The 19,071-nt window shown below is 37.8% G+C and overlaps 2 protein-coding genes across 6 annotated transcripts in view; one reads left to right on the forward strand and one right to left on the reverse strand.

Annotated features, from left to right (window-relative positions):
• The window catches only part of LOC136423822 (dual specificity tyrosine-phosphorylation-regulated kinase 4-like), a 59,604-nt gene extending 45,733 nt beyond the window's left edge, over window positions 1-13,871 (forward strand). For 4 of the 5 annotated variants that reach the window (XM_066412158.1, XM_066412159.1, XM_066412160.1 and 1 more), the window contains 11 exons: window positions 187-350; window positions 2,692-2,828; window positions 3,390-3,530; window positions 4,731-4,869; window positions 5,469-5,550; window positions 6,172-6,288; window positions 7,028-7,144; window positions 7,861-7,990; window positions 9,027-9,214; window positions 9,613-9,747; window positions 10,129-13,871. In XM_066412158.1, the coding sequence (XP_066268255.1) occupies window positions 187-350; window positions 2,692-2,828; window positions 3,390-3,530; window positions 4,731-4,869; window positions 5,469-5,550; window positions 6,172-6,288; window positions 7,028-7,144; window positions 7,861-7,990; window positions 9,027-9,214; window positions 9,613-9,747; window positions 10,129-10,343 (1,565 nt within the window). In that variant the 3' untranslated portion in view covers window positions 10,344-13,871. Of the gene's footprint in view, window positions 1-186; window positions 351-2,691; window positions 2,829-3,389; window positions 3,531-4,730; window positions 4,870-5,468; window positions 5,551-6,171; window positions 6,289-7,027; window positions 7,145-7,860; window positions 7,991-9,026; window positions 9,215-9,612; window positions 9,760-10,128 lie in introns of all 5 variants that reach the window. The other variant, XM_066412163.1, reaches the window with a different exon arrangement.
• A 4,126-nt stretch (window positions 13,872-17,997) lies between these two features.
• LOC136423902 (cullin-9-like) lies at window positions 17,998-19,042 on the reverse strand. Its single transcript, XM_066412286.1, has 2 exons — window positions 18,832-19,042; window positions 17,998-18,331 (listed from the first exon to the last, which is right to left on the reverse strand). The coding sequence occupies exons 1-2, from the start codon at window positions 19,027-19,029 to the stop codon at window positions 18,224-18,226; spliced, it is 306 nt and encodes a 101-aa protein (XP_066268383.1). The 5' UTR covers window positions 19,030-19,042; the 3' UTR covers window positions 17,998-18,223.
• Between the last annotated feature and the right edge of the window lie 29 nt (window positions 19,043-19,071).

Here is a 19,071-nt window from a genome sequence, read left to right on the forward strand (position 1 = left end):
TTTGTTGTTGCTAAAATTGAAAATAAAAATCCGTTAACCAAGAAATTAAATTGGTGTGGCCTTATGCCGAATTATAAAACTTGATTTGAAATTAAAGTTGTTAACCTGTTCATGAGAAGTACATATGTATGCCGTAACATAGAAGTTACTAACTCCTTAATGTCTATTTCTTTTTTACCCATCCAGAGGCTCTTAAGTTCTACAAGGGTAAACTAACAGGGTTCGAACAGTCAGAAATCTTAGACTACAACGAAGTCTGGTTTGTGGGAGCAGAGGCGCGGAAAATAGAAGGCATCCAAGGCTCGCCGCAAAACAACGGCTACGATGACGAAAACGGATCCTACCTCAAAGTGAGCCACAACTTCCTTTGTTTTTCTTCAAGGATTTGATGTTACAACTGGCCCCCTTTGTTTTTCTTATTAAGACTTAAGAAGTTTCAGTGTTATTCTTTGATGGGGGGCTTGTAGACGAAACAAGAATTAGTTGGCGAACCCATGTGTTGATTACCAGGTGTTGATCAAACAGTTGGGTTTGAACCCTCTAGCAAATGAAAAATTCCTTCAAACCTGTCTGTTTCAAGAATACTAAAGTCAAAGCACACTGACAATACCTATGGTTGGATACAACACAGAAAATTCCATCCAAAGTTGTTTTTTGTCATCTTGGTTACTTATATCTTATCTGGAAGAGATAATGCCTTCATTATGGTAAGTTATTTAGTGGACTTTATAGCCATGCAACCAGATAAAAGTTGTAGCTAGGGAAAGTCTGTTTTGCTCCAATAAGTAAGTTCAGTTATTAGCTTTTGGTAGTGGAGGTTTATGGAAAAGTAATTGCTTCTAACAGTACAATACGATTATATTATGTGTACTCAAAATTTGTTATAGATTATGACTTTTATATCCTCAAATCAGATTGTTCTTCCACTTCTCCCCTCAGTTTTTCTCAACTGTACAATATATCCGTACCCTTTCGTCGAGTCACCAAGATAGCCAGCAACACTTTGGCACAGAATTTAATTCCAGTTTGTAGGAAGTTCGTTTTGAAATTGGTACAAAGTCATGTGTAAGAAGCAACACACACTTTGAACAGTTACCAACTTATAATCCAAACTTCCTCTAGCAGAAAATGAGCGTCGGGAGTCCAACATTCCTTTCTTTATACCATGGAGTGCCTATGTGACATAATTATAGGTTCACACTGTGTGTGTGTGCTTACCGTTCCTTTGTTGCTATGGTATTAACATTTAGGTTCAAACCATACCATACAATTGTCTCAGTTTGAATAGGCTGTATGAAGTTCCTTGCATTTTGAATCTTTCATCAGCCTGTTGCCCATGGTTTTCTATTTTATGCTCGGCTGATGTTGCCTAGGCTAAAATATCATAATTTTGAAGATGATTAGTTTTTAAAACTTAACCGGATGCTCTTTGAAGTGTTACTGAATGGATCAATATCACGGTTAGATGATCTCAAGTGATGCATACTGATAACAGTAGACTCCAGATGTTGTTACAGTTTTACTTTAACCTGACTCTTGCTAAAGTAGCCTTTTTGGCACCAAAGTTGTGTATTGGTTATGGGTTTAGGCAGCAGGGAGAAGGTTAAAGAAGAATGAACAACAATCAGTCAATGAATACAAAAATATGATTATCTTTTTTTCAATCATGTTAAACAACTTTGTAACGTACTATAGTGCCAAAACATACACTTAGACTTGGTTAGAGCAAAAAAAACTGTTTCGATTTTTAATTGACAGGTGAAGTGCGATATGTGAAATTATAGAGTTTTACTTTTTACAAAAATACAGTGAAAATTCCCCAAGAAGACCTTCATTATCTATTGATTATTTTGCACCAAACAGTCTTACTACATGACTCATTAACTGTATTTCCTCCCAAGTCCACCAGGGTGAATTACACATCCTAACTGCTAGAGGGAGCTGCTGAGTGGTCATAGTTGTACAACCACCTGTTTAGTCTGACCTAACCATCAACTAAAACACAGGCCTAAAGCACTGCATTCCTGCTTAATCCCTAAAGGTTTTCTAATCTGGGGCAAGGCTAGCTCATATTGTCTGGTCACTGCAAAAATAGAATGAACTTTAAGTCTTATTTTACTTGTTTGCTGAAAAGTTTAGAGCATGTCAATTGAAAGAATATGCTTCTCTCTTAGTCTACATCAACATACAGTTAGGCCTGCATATTGAGAAGACCATTCAGGGGACCGCTAAAATCTGGTCTATTTGGACAGGTAGTTGCTATACACAGGATTCCTATTATATGCTTGTGTCAATGGGAAAAATTATCTAAGGGACCTCCAAAAAGTGGTCACATTGGCCAGGTGGTCCTTATGTAGAGGTAGTCATTTACGCAGGTTTGACTGTACAAAAGTTTTCTTTAAATCTGTAATCTTTGACTAGTTGTAACAGTGGGGTTCAAGTGCCACCAACTGACCAGTCTAACCTTTTAGCCTAGCGATAAGTGTGTTAGGTTCATACGCTGGCGGCCCGGGTTCGTGAGGGTTTGAATCCTGGGAGCCAGGAGACTGTACTACTCGCCTCTTGTGTTTCATAGTGGTTTCTAGTGTTATTGCAGCGGTTTATAACTTTTAATTTTCATTGCAAACATCAGAAGATCAAAGTTTAACCATGTATATTTGTCAGCTAACCTTGTTGTGTTGTTTATTTCAGGTTATACACGACCATCTGGCATATAGGTACGAGGTACTGGAGGTCATTGGGAAGGGGTCGTTCGGGCAGGTGGTAAAGGCCATAGACCACAAGACGGGGGAATACATCGCAGTGAAAATCATCAGGAATAAGAAAAGGTGGGAGCCTCTTAAAGACAATGTCAGTCATACACACATGTATAAGCCTTAAACTCCTGCAATGCTATGATTAGAAATTAACAGAAAGTCTGTCATACAATATGTGCACTTTGCATTCAATAAGTGCAGTTTGCATTCAATGTGTGTGCAATCTGAACAATTGTAGATTTGGAAAAACGCTAGGGTTCTGTATAATATACGGACCTTGAAGCCTAATATTTTAGATTGCAACTTACTCATATTTTACATGTTGTTAAGGAATGCTTGCTGACGTCTATATTTCTCTATTATGATAGTATGGTGTATCTTTGCCTCAATCATAGCTTCTTGCACAACAACGTAGTTACTGTAAGTTGTAATAGAAATATGTCGCATTTTATGTGTAGGATACCTAAGTGTACAGGTTACCCAAATTGCTTAAGTCTGTATTTTTTCAATTCAAAGTGATCGAAGTAACTTCAATTTTATTGAGACCCACCGAAAGAATCTAGGTATCAAATTTGAATCTTGAATATTTGAAGTGTGATTTGAAACTAATTGTAAAATTTTGGTTTCCTCCAGATTTCACCACCAGGCGTTGGTGGAAGTGAAGATTCTGGACGCGCTGCGGAGGAAGGACCGCGACGGGACCATGAACGTCATCCACATGGTGGAGTACTTCTACTTCAGGAACCACTTGTGCATCACTTTTGAACTCTTAGGGTGAGTTATTCATTCATTCATGCATTCATTCATTCATCCATCCATCCATCCATTTACATTCATTCATCCATCCATCCATCCATTTACATTCATTCATCCATCCATCCATTTACATTCATTCATCCATTCATTTATCCTTCCATCCATCCATTTACATTCATTCATCCAATCATTCATCCATCCTTCCATCCATCCATCCATCCATCCATCCATTTACAATCATTTATTTATTTATTCATTCATTAAACCGGATAGTGAGTGAGTGAGTGATTCACTACACTAACTTCATTCTGTCACTCACTCACTGACAGCCATTTACAGAGCTTGTGCATCAATCTAGACCTTTTAGGATCAGTTATCCATCCATCCATTCATGAAGTCATTCATTCACTCACTCACTTACTGTCATTCACTGACACTAACAGCCACTGACATAACTTGTGCATCACTTCTTAATTATGAGGGTGAGTTATCCATCCATCCATTCATTCACTCACTCACTTGCTGACAATGATGACCACTGACATGTATTTGTAGCTTGTGCATCAATTCATTTATTCAGTCACTCACTCTCTCACTCAGTCACACGTCATTCTTTCACTTACCACAGACAGCTAAGCTAAGTTTTAAGTTACTGAAAAGTCCTTCCTTCGTTCACTCAAGGAAGACATCCATTCACTCACTCACTCACCGACAGCCACCCACATACACGTAGCTTGAGTATTGCTTTTGACTTATCTATGGTTTAGTCATCTTCCTGACATGACAGGAAATTAAAGAACAATTTAATATTTGGCATACATTATGCATGTGACATTAATGATTCATCACTTCCTGCTGGTTATTACATTCTGATCTCTCTGCCTCAGATAGCGTGTCACCATCTTTAAAGTTTGAGGTCTAATTTTCTGGAAGTGCTTTGATCGCGATTTTTTAGTTACAGGTACAACAAAATGTAGATACATTGTAGCCCTTGGGGCCAAGAGTAAGTGGTGTAAGTTTGGACCCCCTCTATAATGGCTTGTTCCCCATGTATTTGTACAGAATGAACCTGTATGAGCTGATTAAGAAGCTTGTTCCCCATGTATTTGTACAGAATGAACCTGTATGAGCTGATTAAGAAGCTTGTTCCCCATGTATTTGTACAGAATGAACCTGTATGAGCTGATTAAGAAGCTTGTTCCCCATGTATTTGTACAGAATGAACCTGTATGAGCTGATTAAGAAGAACAACTTCCAGGGCTTCAGCCTGGCTCTGATTCGTCGGTTCGCACACGCCCTGCTGCAGTGTATGAAGGTCCTGTACAAGGAGAGGATCATACACTGTGACTTAAAACCTGTAAGTAACACACAGATTTCTTTCTTTAGTTAAGACTTGTAAAAGGATGCTGGGTATTCTAAAATCAATCATGAACTTTTCTTCAAGATTTGTATCGCTGTGAAAATAAGGTGGACTGTAAGACAAACTGAGCAACAACTCAGACAGGGTTCGAAATTCTTTTTTGGAAATAGGTGCACCCAACCAAAAAATTACGTGCACAGAAGTTTGACGCTACTGCCTCTCTTAGAACTTCAATCTGTAATTCTATCCAGATTTCAAATTTCAACCAAGCAATACATCAAATAAAGTACAACAAAGGGTTATATTGCTTTTACTGATACTTACATTTCAAGAATATTCTGTACGCTAGTGTACAAGAGAACCTTTACCCTATAGAGTACAAAATTATCTAGGTGCACCAGTGCACCCACAGTCAAAAATTAGGTGCACAGCTCCAATTTTGGGTGCACACAGGTGCACATGCACCCGGTATTTCGAGCCCTGTCAGATAAAAGTTTTTTTTTGTCATTGCCAATGTTGATTTTGTGAATGGTTACCCATTTGTAATGTTTGTTCTTCACAGTGGTTGATTAAAACTGATCGTTTTTCTTTTGCAGGAAAATATCCTGTTAAGATCAAAGGGTCAAAGTGCAATCAAGGTTATAGACTTTGGATCAAGCTGTTATGAATTTCAAAGAGGTATGTGACATTCATAACTCACTTGTTAATTTGCCTAGTGTTCAAATTGTGTGTTTTTTAGTATCGCACATTCAACAGGTTTATAGTATTTTCCCTTTTATTTATAGTTTTTAGATTTATAGTATTTATAGTTACTATTACATCTTAGCTGCTGCAAATTGGATTTCTATTTCAATAATATTATATAACTATTATAATAATAATAGTAATATTATTCTAAAAGTAATTGTATAATATTAAGTTATGATTACTGATTTTCTGAGAGTATACTCTTATTGCAGTTTAATTTTGTAGTGTTCAACGGTTACTAAACAGTTACAGAGACATTTTGTCTAGCTTCCAATACACATCAACATGTGCTTGACAATTCTAGGATTATAAGTTTTATTTTGTTTATGTCAGACATGTTCGTTGAAAAATTATATGATGTTTTTTTGTTTTTTTTTTCAAATCTTTATCTAGAATTTCCAACAATAATGAAATATACATATGCATGTACATGTGAACATAAAAGCAACCCCGAAACCAATGAAACAATTTGCAACTTTTCCCAGCCAACTAATCTAACAATTAATAACATAACTAAATGTTTATCAATTATGTTGTTGTTTGTCCATGTAGTATACACGTACATCCAGAGCAGATTTTACCGCTCCCCCGAGGTGATCCTGGGCATCCCCTACAGCATGGCCATCGACATGTGGAGCTTCGGCTGCATCCTGGCTGAGCTGTACACGGGTAACTGTCACTTCTTCTTCTGATCTTCTCATCTTCTTCCCTTGCACTCAAAGTGTAGTGCTTTATGAGACAATTTGAAAGCATATCAAATGCTTTAGACAAAGTGCTTTTTCGGTTCGCTTACGGTGCATTGTGGCCGTGCTGTGGCTCACTTTTATAACCTTGAAGCACACATGTTGCATCGAAGTTGTCTCTTCTTCTTCTGTTCTTCTAATCTTCTTCCTTTGCATTTTACGTTTTAGAAGTGCTTTAGACAAATTGCTTTTCCAGTAGCTGACGGTGCATTGTGGATGTGCTATGGCTCACTTTTATACTAGTAGACAAAGTTGTCACAGTGCACTGTCGCAGCAAAGTTATCACAATGTCTTGTTGCATCAATGTTGTCACAGTGCATCGTTGCGTCGAAGTTGTCTTTGTGAATCATTGCGGCAGAAGCTAGATATGTTTAGATTGTGATAGACTTATGATATCCCATGATATTGTTTAGATGGTCTTTGATTAACGTGAAAATTGAACATTTGTTGTACGATGTTTTGAATGACTGCCTAGTGCAGTGCCTAATAAGCTTAACTACAGTACTGTAACTGTTACTGTAACTAAGTAACAGTCTGCTTTAAGTTAACACCCCTTTCTCCAATCTCGTCTTTTCCAACTGATCAACTTAAGGTACTTTAGTCTACAGCAGGTATGTGTTAGTGAAGAGGTGAATCAACTGACTGTGTTGTTGTCTTGTTGCTAGGTTACCCGCTGTTTCCAGGAGAGAACGAAGTAGAACAGCTGGCCTGCATCATGGAGGTTATGGGACTGCCGCCCATGAGACTCATCGACGATGCTCAGAGAAGAAGGCTGTTCTTCGGTTTGTTTTTCTTTTGTTTCTGTTTGTGTTATTTAGATTTTGCACATGAAATAGGTAACAGTTACTGTAATTATGGCAACAATAAGAGACTACTGTAATAGAGGAAATGTTGGCAGTGATTTTATTTTTGTGTTTCTCACAAACTCTTCACCATGAACTTAAGACCACTTCGAACATTTCCCTTTTTACAGTATATATATAAAACCCTGCTTGGCAGTTTCAATCGCGAACTTAAAACCACCGTGAATGTTTCCTCCTTTACAGTAAACCCCTACATGGCAGTTCTAAAGGTGAAATTAAAACCACCACAAACACTCCATTTTCTCTCTACCGCAAAATTCAATCTCCACAAATATTTCCCCTTTTACAGTACTAAAACGGTTGTAACCTTGTACAAAACCAGGGCATGAAACAAAAGTATTGAAATCAAATACATTGTTACTGTAACTGTTACAGTAGAAAGTTAAACTTTTGTTCCAACACGTTAAGCATGATATACAAAAGTCATGTAGATGTGTTACCCAATTCTTACCTTTCCCCAGCCATTAATTCTGAATCGTCAGTAGATTACAGTCAAAATTTGTAAATATTAAGCATTATCGGAAAAGATTTCAACTTTGTACAATGTATTTCAACACAGATAAACTTTCATGCAATTAGCATGTATAAATTAGTACTAACAACTTTTTAACAGAATTCACTTTGTACTTTTCCAGACTCTCGAGGGCAGCCCCGTTGTGTGACCAACAGCAAAGGAAAGAAGAGAAGACCCAACAGTAAGGACTTGTCTCAGGCCATCCGCACAAGCGACCCCCTCTTTGTGGACTTCATCAGGAGATGCCTCGAGTGAGTTGTGAAGGATTAAAACAGATTCTTTTAAGAAAATGCAAAACTTCTACTTCAATCTAGTTTTAGCCTTACTGATAAGCTCATTTACCGGTATTTCAGTCACTCACGGTGGTTGTAATAAAGAGACATTGTGTCCAACACTTACTTATTAATGACAATCATAGTGATGACAAGGATTGCAATGTATCAAATATTGTGTGAAACATATGGCTCACTAATACGCAATGTCAAAGGATATAAAAATCAGGATTTGCTGGGTTCAACAGTTACTTCTTCCTCGAAGTAGTCAGGAAAAGGGAAAATTTCTCTTAATGTGTTAGAATTTAACAGGACTCCTGGTAATGATAGTTTTCTTTCTTTTGTCCATGTTGATATACAGAAGTTACCTTTAGGCCACGCCAATTTCATTTCTTGGTTAACAGATTTTTATTTTCAAAAAAAAAAAAATTTAGAAAAAAAAATCATGAAAACAGAAGGCTGGCCCAGCCTTCTGTTTTCATTAATTTTTTTTTTCAAAAATTTTTTTGGGGGGAAAATAAAAATCCGTTAACCAAGAAATTAAATTGGTGTGGCCTTAAGTTACATTTTTAATTTGTGGCTTTTCAAATACATGACATTGTAACTCCTTTTACGATCTTTTATAAATGTTTAAGTGAGTAAGGGATATAATGTCAAGTTGCCCATTCTACGACAACGAAAGAAATGAGCTGTTTAATGAGGCCACCATATTTCATCCTAATTTCTCCACGTTTTCAGACGAAAAGAAAACTACTCTCCTCTTAACATCACAAAACCCACATATCACAGAAAAAGTGGGATCATTCGTCTTCCACAGTCTCGGAAAAAGAAGTCGAACTCAATAAGTTAGAACTTAGTGGCAGTAGTTAAGACTAGAGTAGACATTTGTTATACTGTTCATTATTGTCTGTCCGTCCACTCCGTGTTACATGTACATGTACTTGCAATTAGCCTACGGGCAGGAATTTGCAATAAAATTTTTCATATAACTAATTTTGTCTTCCATGTGTCTAAGATGGGACCCTAACCTGAGGTGGACGGCGGAGGAAGCCATGAAGCACGAGTGGATCACCGACGGCAAACTGCACAAGACGCGCGGCCAGGTGCAGACTCGCAAGGTCGTCCACGCCAAAGGTCACCCCAGCCACGGCCTCAGCAGTAAGAGGAGCACGGCCGAGTCCAGCGACCATCCGCCAAAACATGGTCAGTTTTGTCTTTTTTATTCTGACCTACAGTTGATGCAGAAATGTTTCTTCATCCACATTGCGGTCCGAAATCGACAGGAGTGTAACACATACACAACTTTAGAAGTAGAGGTTAATCATTGCATTGTTTTTTGCCGTATCCTGTAACAATGTATTATTTTTAAAACTTTTTGTTTGGGAACGCATCTATAAACAGCGACACTTGTGCTGCAGTGCAATGTGAACCAGTCAGAATTGCCCTGAGGAAAGTGACAGACGGTCACTGAAACGTTGATGAATAAATCACTTGGTTAACCCGGTTGTGTACAAAGATTCTTTTTATTCAATGATTGATTATAGTAAATTTCATTCATTTGGCTTATTTTGTTTCTAAATTTCTTCCTATTTTTCCACCAGACAAACTAAAGAGAGAAAAGACAGAAGTGTCCAAGGTGAAGGAGAAAGAAGGGCCGCCATTGGCTACAGAGGAAAGACTGCAACCAATAGGAGCTGTCGATCCAGCACCAGCAGAAGTTGGATTAGAAGAGAAAGGTTAATTGCAATGTATACTAATTTTTATATATCTATGAGTGACACCAGAATTCCAGTAGTGTTCCTTTAGAAAGTAGAGGTTTAGGTTAGGGTTTTCTGAAAATGTGTGATTTGTATTTTGAATTGGCCACTCTCATTCAATGTAGCAACGGTGCGATCCATTGAATTAGAACACAAAAACACTCTTGCTTGTATTGTAGTGCGTGTTTCAAGTTGTTGTACAGTGATACCAAGTCCAAATAGGCAAGAAAATATAAAGACTTTTTGTGTACTATAGCTAGATGTTTGCTTCTGTATGGCTAGAGAAATGCATACAGAAAAATGTGGCAAATTTTGGGCATTGTTGTATTTTTTTTTAATTGTCTGCTTTTTTGTTTACAGAAAAGAAACAAGAGCCAATCACGGTGGACAACTTCCCCGCAAAAACAGGGAACAAAGTCGTGAGCAATTCCAAGACAACTGAAGTTCCGTCCAAGGAGAACACTTTCTCAGAATCCGAGGCTGCGAACACGGAGACATCATCCGAGACAATAGGTACAGAAGAGAGCAACAGCACAGATCAGACAACTGAGAAATTCCTCCCTCCTCTTGTATAGCGCTATTTGTGACAATTTGTAAATAGAAATCTGTTTTAAAGGTGTAAGATAATGTCTCAGTCAAACAAAACAAGAAACTTTGTGTATAAAAAGTTGTGAAAAGTTTCAGCATTCCCTTAGAGATGGTTGCGTTCAAGCCAAATTGGAAATGTAAACTGTGAACAAAAGTACTTAATATGCGCATCTAGAACATCTGATTGATTTAGAGTCATTCATAGGTCACACGACTTCTTGCTGTACTGTAAATGCATTCAAATTTGCAGTGTTTAAATTTTTGGAGTCTTTTGCGGTAACCTCTTTGCCGCAGACTTAAAACTGCCGCAAAAGTGGCTGATCTATCCTCTGTCCGCCTACCACCTTGTTTCAACCGAGAACTAAAAACCACCGCAAACACTCCATTTTCTCTCTACCACGAAATTGAATCACTACTGCAAACTTATATTCATTTACAGTATCATTATTTATTCTTCTTAGCTGTGAGCAAAGAATTAGCTTCACAGGTTTTTGAAATAAGCTGAAATTTTCCAGGTCTTTAAGGGAATGTTTGTTAACTTGACTGAGACAGCAGTTTTGAAGATGCAATTTGAAAAGAGAAGGTTTTAGTTTTGTTTTTATCACTTGCATAACTGCTGCTATATACCACCGGTCTATGCAACTTTACGTCAAAAAAGTTGTTCACTCGCCCTTGCCAAACTGTTGTCTAATGTAGCATTAATGCCAGAAATACATATGCAGCACTAATGCTTGGTTAGTGCACACTGCCATGGTAATTTCATGGTAATTATGGCTGTCCAAATACCAGTCCCTCAATGTCCTAGCAGCCATGCCTTGGCCACTGCCTTTAGTCATGCTTGACCTATACATTAGCACCCTGCAACAACTGGGGTTTTTGACAAGGGTGGACTGTAGTTAGGGGGCAGAGGGTTTAACTTAGTATTTCTGGCATTAATGCTACATTAGACAACAGTTTGGCAAGGGCGTAGAGGCTGAAATTTTAGCATTCCGTATTTTTGTGCTTATTTATAATCAGATACATGTATGTATGTGGCTGTACATATTAGAACGATGCTGTACATGTATATCCGAAATTTTAAACCTATCTTTCTTTCTTTCTTGTCTTTGATTTTCTTTTCTCAAGCATTTTCTTGCCAAACAAAATGAATTAATTGAATACATCCGTCCTTATTAAATACATGTTTCTTATCGTACTCAGATATGATAATCATCATTTTGTTCCGTCCTTAACTATTTTTAGTATATCATATCTATATTGTATTTATTATAATTCTTGGTCTTTTAAATGATTTTTAGTGAAACAGTCAGGACTCAGCACCATCAGAGTATCCTTTGTATGTACCTAATTTGGTACCACTCTATAAAATCTGACTAATGCTGCTAAACAGAAGTCCACAATGTATGACAAAAGTATGATAATGACGATAAATCTAGATATACCGTTTGTCAAAAATAGTCTGGCAATATAGACATTGATATTTCACATCTTTATGCAGTGTGAAAAAGTAGAACATTTCCAAGCTTCATATAATAATTGTAGTTTTCGCATATTGGACAGCAAATTCTTTTGGGGAAATGCTACATAGTACCAATATCTTACTACATACTTAGAATGTTGAACAACACTTTGTACCATAATTGTAATGTTTAATACTTGTGTGAATGTTTTGACTTTTACAGTGTATATAGTACTGTTATATAGAAAGAACTTAACAATCTTCACTTGTATCATTATGCAGTCTTAGTGGGACACGTCTGACTTGAATAGTGCACAAGTTTTTGCACAACTTGTTCAGTATTTGTGCAATAGGAGCAGATAACAGTGACCATTTTACCAGTTTTCTTTCATGTTAAACTAGTCCATGTGACTTAATTCATTCTCAGAAATTGCTTTGAGGTTTGTGATTGCAAACAAAACATACTATGACAACTAGGCAATATTTGGGCATAAACTATAGCGTATTCAATATCTCTGATTACTGCTACATGATGAAGACTACATACACAAAATTTTGTAACCAAACTTGTAACCAGACTTGGAAGATTATTCAAAATGACCCTCTGTATATCTTGGTAGCTTAAGTTAGAAGTCATTGCGAAAAGCTTTTTTTTTTTGCTCTCCTCAAAAACACACCACACAAGATTGTATTTTATTGGAATTGTTCTTGCACTACGTAATAATTGCTTTTGGTATGAATTGAATTCCGTCCATGAAAAGTTTTGTGTGCAACATTCTGTCCATTACGTTAGTTTAAAACATTCCACTCTCTGTTACATGTAGTTTGAAAGTTTCCGTCCGTTAGTTTGAAAGTTTCCGTCCGTTAGTTTGAAACTTTCCGTCCGTTAGTTTGAAACTTTCCGTCCGTTAGTTTGAAACTTTCCGTCCGTTAGTTTGAAACTTTCCGTCCGATAGTTTGAAACTTTCCGTCCGTTAGTTTGAAACTTTCCGTCCGTTAGTTTTAAACTTTCCATCCGTTAGTTTGAAACTTTCCGTCCATTAGTTTGAAACTTTCCGTCCGATAGTTTGAAACTTTCCCTCCGATAGTTTAAAACATTCCGTCCGTTAGTTTGAAACTTTCCGTCCGTTAGTTTAAAACATTCCGTCCGTTAGTTTGAAACTTTCCGTCCGTTAGTTTGAAACTTTCCATCCGTTAGTTTAAAACATTCCGTCCGTTAGTTTGAAACTTTCCATCCGTTAGTTTAAAACAGTCCGTCCGTTAGTTTGAAACTTTCCGTCAGTTAGTTTAAAACTTTCCGTCCGTTAGTTTGAAACTTTCCGTCCGATAGTTTAAAACGTTCCGTCCGTTAGTTTGAAACTTTTCGTCCGTTAGTTTACAAACACTCTCCGTCCGTTAGTGTGCCATGCTAACTCTAACCGTCCATTGGAAGAAAACTGTGTAGTCAAACAAATTACTTAGTGTATATTTTTTATTATTCATCTCAGCATATCCAAACGGCAAAATATGAGACTTGGAACAAATTGAACAATTAACAGATATACATGTATATTGGTTTAGAATTTTTGTTGTTGTCGTAGAAATGGTCTTAATTTTTCTTGTCGCCAATCACCAATCCCAACAAAAAGATCCTCCCCCTTTTAAAATCCATGACAAAATATTTGTGAATTTTTGCCTGCTAAAGGTTGCCAGTATTTGTATACCCAGGGTTGAAAATGTACATAATGAACAATTTTAGTTGAAAATATGAGTTTTAAGGGAAGGTTTTGCTGTTAATACACAATTGTATGCTTTGGTATATGAACAAAAATGTATTTTGAAATGAGGGATTTTACAGACCTGCATTTCCCCACACCCTCTCTTTTTTGAAGAACACAAAGCTTGTAATATGGAGTATATATAATAATAGATCTTTCTGATGTTTGTACATAACTGTTGCACATCCCTATATACAGTGAATAGGTACAGAAGTATGTACTGTTTCATGAGTTCTTGGTCCCTACATGCAGACACCCTCTTATGGTAAAATGCAATAAAATGTAGGATTATTTGAAAACGTCTGATTGGTGTCTTTTTTTACGACCTAGTCATAGCAAGATCAATTAGAACTACTAGTAGAAACAACACTCATGACTGACGCTGTACAATACATCACGTTGCTTTAAATCATGTTTGTTCGAATCAACAAAATTAAGTGTTCAACAATAAGGACAGACATTGCATTGTATCCCTTATAATATTTTGTTGCTTCTCATACGACCGTCATATTTGTTTTTGCTTTGTTTTTCTATTTCGCTTTTGGGCAGACAAGGACGACTGGGCACTGCACTCAGGTTTTTATAACCCCATTTTAACACCTGGGTGGAGTGAGGAAAGTTATGTGAAGTTTCCCAAGGGCACAACACATCGATGGCGTCAGGGGATTCGAACCCGGGAGCGCTGGGTTCTGAGTCGAACACCTTGACGTTACGCCAAACGACGCCACAAAAGTTTTCATAGTTTTTCACGTGTTTGGTAAAATAATAGTCTTTTGTTGTGTCAACTTGACGAATAAAGACCACTAACTAATTGTAAATCTCACGTTGAAAGTACTGTAAAATTTTCTAAGACTTGCATTTTCCACAGATGTCACAAGGCTTTCAGCACATATCAAATGTTTTAACCTTTCCTATGTTTGATTAGACTGAAGATCGAATGGGTTAAATTTCATAATATGTTCACCAGGAAGCGTTGGCGTTGATATATACAAGCAAGGGGAAGTCAGAACATGTCAAAACAAAGCAAACCCTGCTACAAGTAATCAATTACAACTCAAGCCAGTCTTGTCTTTCTAGTCTTAACCCTATATAATATGACCAATTAACGTCCGATTTATTCAAAACGTATTTATCTTAAAACCGCGCGGACAGAGCCAAATTTCAAACCCATGGGCAGAAATATCAGCTCTTCTAACAAGAAAATGCATGGTCTGTAAGTTTTTCTCCGCCTGTTTAACGCCGTGCGAGCATGTATTTATACTGAGGTATATGATGAAGAATTGTGCTAGGGTTACCCATTATCGTCCACTTCTGAATCTTTTCCCTTCTAGCGCTCTGCTTGAAGAACATAGATCAGGAAAAAATGCACTGTAATTGCCCAAAGTAGTCTGCAGACAAGTGATAGTAAAATCACTATGTCTGTCCGGCCACTTGCTTAACGCGATGGAAAAAGAACAATGTTTATCTGTAAATTTCCCCCACATGCGCGGCACGTGGCGTTCACGTGGTAAACGCATGGCCATTATGTTTTGCTGTGCAAAAATTAAAGAGATGGCTAAGGATCATACTTATGATGTACTTTATTGCTCATGAGAACAGGCTTTGGCATAATACACCGCGACATGTGGACATGAGCCAAAGCGGACGTAAATAGGTTCTGCACGTAAATAGGTCATGTTACGTTACGTGGACTTCCTTCAAAAAGAAATACTTTCATGAAAGGCAATATTGTGAAAGTCTTTTTACCTATTTTACACTTTAGCGACAATGAGTCCAGTAGCTTTCAACTGGCACACGATGTAGCATGGCCCTCCGTAGTCCAATCTTATGCCCTTGGCTTTGTCGATCTTAAGAGCCAATGTCTGTCAGGATCAAACAATAGAAGTGCTCACGGTCAAAAAATCGATTTGGCTTATATTTTGCACAGGGATAGTACTTGGCCCACAATCCCTGAAAATAGCTTTCTTTTCGCTCAACACTCATTGTTGCCATGGCAACAGCCCAATCAAGTTTTGGGGCCATTTTGACAGTTTTTCATACAGTGACAACATGGAAATTGGCAAAGTTTCGAGCACGCTCACTGCCAAATGCTTTGACTTAGCGTAAAACGCAAAAGGAGCGTTTTAGACCGATGCTTAAACTTCTAGAAAAGTGGTGTGAAGTTAATGTACCGGTATATTTGAGTACTTGGGCATCCCCAAAACAATACGATGTTTTAAGGCTACAAAAACTTTGATTTTTGCCTAACTTTAAGACGTCATAAGCCTCGCTCAGTAAAATATTTCTGTTTAATATTCTTTCAACATATAGATACATACAATAGCTACTAAATGAGTGCCTGCAAAGTTTTGGGTTCTTGTTTTGATAGCCTGTAGTTGCTACCAGAAGTAGGTCATTTTTTCGTGATTTCACAAAATATGTGATATCATTGAAATACAGAATCTGACAAACTAAGATTAAACTGTCGATTACCTTGGCCCCCTCCCAGTCAATGACGCAGTTACGTCTAGCAATGTGGTCAGTGACCTTTGGGACTAGACTAGAAGAACACAAGAAGGAAGCCGACAGAATGATCAATAAGATGATAGCGGTCGCTACAACAGGGAGAGGAAGAGGATGACAGTATTGATTTTTGAGTGTTTGTATGTAGGCAAAAAAAAGTGACGGAAACGTTGATGGATCTTCATGATTTTTGTAGGTGAGTAGCGGTTGTGGGAACGAAGGTCAAGTCCGAAAATGGTTAAACTGGCGCTTTCCTGCCGTTGTGCAGCGAGCTGTGTACGTTTCTGTGTTTGTATGTCGCCAGGATAACTCGAGAAGCTGTTGATGGCTCTGTATGATATTTAGTGGATGGGTAGGGTTTACTGAAATGAAGGTTAAGTTCGATAATGGGCCTTCTAGCGGGTACCTAAGGTACTACAGCGGAGCTTCAAAATTTGGGGGCATATTTTCTGAAAGTGCTATGGTCATGATTTTTGTGTGGTAGATAGTTCATGCCACAGGAAGTAAGTTGTGTAAGTTTGGCCTCCTAGCGGCTTGTTTGGAACTGCAGTGGGTGTTTAGTTTTGACCTTCGGACATGAATAACTTGTTTTTAAATAAAAAGGGACGTTATGCTAGCTTGTTGCAATATCTTCCAGACATAACGAATTTACCTCCTGGTGATATAGAAGTGAGATTGCTACACTGTCTTCTGAAACTAGACAACCTACCTAATCTCCAAGTAAATGGGGTAAACGTTTAGAATTTTCTTCCAGGCTTCACCGACAGTCCCTCAACCCATATGAGCATATGGACAGTTGTTAAGGGATAACGGATTTTGACCATATATATAACCTACTCGTTACATAGAAGAAGTGATTTTACATGGATGTACAATGTAGGTGGCGCTTCGACGGGTGGCCAATACATTCCATAGGTCTCCTCGCGCTACGCCTAAAAATTTACCTAAAGACGTCCGAGCATGTTTGAAAAAGTGTTCACTGGCTTTAAACCTAATGCCTTTCTTATTTTCACATCTTTACAAGTCGGGATGATATACTAGTACCCTATGAGACCCTGACATCTAGAAAAGTGGCTTAGATGACTGCCAAATAGCCAAATTTCTGTCTTTTCGGGAATGGGGAAATAGCCAAAGGCTCGGAAAGGGACTTGCATTTTTAGGCTTATTTGACTTTCTCTTTCATAATGAAATGATCTAAAGTGAAAATTCTACAAACAAGTATGAGATAAAAGGTCACAAAAGACGGGTTTCCTTTGTATTTTTACAATATAACTGGTCGATGGTACATTTCATTCGAATTTTCGCGTTCTATAGGGCGTTCCAAGTCATAAGTTCAATTCTATTTTGTGTAAAAAGACTTTCAACAAATGCGATGGTGTCTTTGTCTATTTCTGTATCAATACACCCCCATTTTCATTTAGAAATGCTGTAAGGTATGTGGTTTACTCAACGATGCAATATAAGTTGTTTTTTGTTACACCACTAGCTGTTGAAATAAGACAACTTACCTAATAATGAAAGAGAAATGATAAAGGATTTATTGTCGACTATGTTTTGTGGTCTCCTTTACTAGTTTCATAACCCTCGTCATCACTTAGATTCAAGAAAGTAGGCATTTTTTCTCGTTTCGGGCTCGCATCAGTTTTGGGGAGTCCAGAGCATGTCATCAATAAAGAAAGCCACTGTGGCGTTACTAAGGATAGGAGCCAAAACCAGTTTCACCCACGAAAGTTTAGCAGTCTTTGTCGCCATTTTGACATATCTTTACTTTCTTTCAAATTTGGAAGGTTATTTTCAGGGTAATCGATTATATCAACTATCCTAAACGTTCAATTTGGGATGGTAGACATGTTCTACTTCAGTGACGACAATGCTTAATTTATACAAATGTCATGTGCTGTGGTTTGCCTCATTGAACTTTTGCCATCGTATAAAGTTGCTAAGTTTGCTCACATTGATATACAAGCAAAAGATAGTCAGAACATGTCCAAAAACAAATAATATATTGCTACAAGCAGGTAGTTGCTACTCAGTTTTGACTTTCTAGTCTTAACACATTAAATACAGATGAATACTACGTGCACTCAATTAAAAAAAGAGATACTTTCATAAAAGGCAATGGTGGAAATCATCAGTATGGAATATTACTTTACACTTTAGTGACAATCATTCCATGAACGCTCAACTGACATACGATGCAATTCATCCCTCGTGCGGGGTTGGCTCGGTCGATCTTAAGTTCCAAACACCGATACACCTACAGGAAAAAAATGAAAAATTGTTACAGACGTTAAACGTCCACGTCGGTTTTCGTGACAAATGAGTAACTGAAGAGGTGAAGACCTCTCTTGAAAAAACAGTATTTGCGGAAGATAACAAATTCTTCAAACCAAAGAGTTCCGAAAGCAGACGTTTAGGTGACCGTCTTTCGTCTTGCTCGGGGCAAGAATGACTACTTTGAACTGCAGCTAGATGCCTCTGCTACTGTGTTAAGAATGTGGTCGCAGCAGCCACGCCTAGACAGAACCAGCCATTATTGCCCTATGAAATGTGATAGACGGTCACCGAAACGTCGGCTGTTGTAACTTTTTGGTTGTGAATAAACTTCGTGATTCAGTCATTCACCAACCTGATGAAATTATTTGTCAAACAAATGCCAAGTCAGTGCACGTTTCTCCCTCAAGAAACAATCAATCAAATAATATGGTTTTTGTTACAACTTACGAGTTATGTAGGAAGACATAATTAAAGCCATACCTTGTCCAGGTTCCGTAGCAGGGTCACGTCATCGTCGTTGTCGCCGATGTTGACCTCGGAAACAAGACTCAGATCTCCAAAGTTGTCTCCGCCGTACACAGCCACGTCAGCGGGTCTGTAGGATGGATCCCATCCGCCAACCAGCTTGGGAACAAGCTTCATGGCAAGACTTTGCACATGACCGGCCTCCTTTTTCATTTCCAGTCTGATCCAGTGCTGTGATTGAATAGGACATATCTG

This window comes from Branchiostoma lanceolatum, chromosome 18, assembly GCF_035083965.1.
Source record: "Branchiostoma lanceolatum isolate klBraLanc5 chromosome 18, klBraLanc5.hap2, whole genome shotgun sequence".
Lineage (NCBI taxonomy): Eukaryota > Metazoa > Chordata > Leptocardii > Amphioxiformes > Branchiostomatidae > Branchiostoma > Branchiostoma lanceolatum.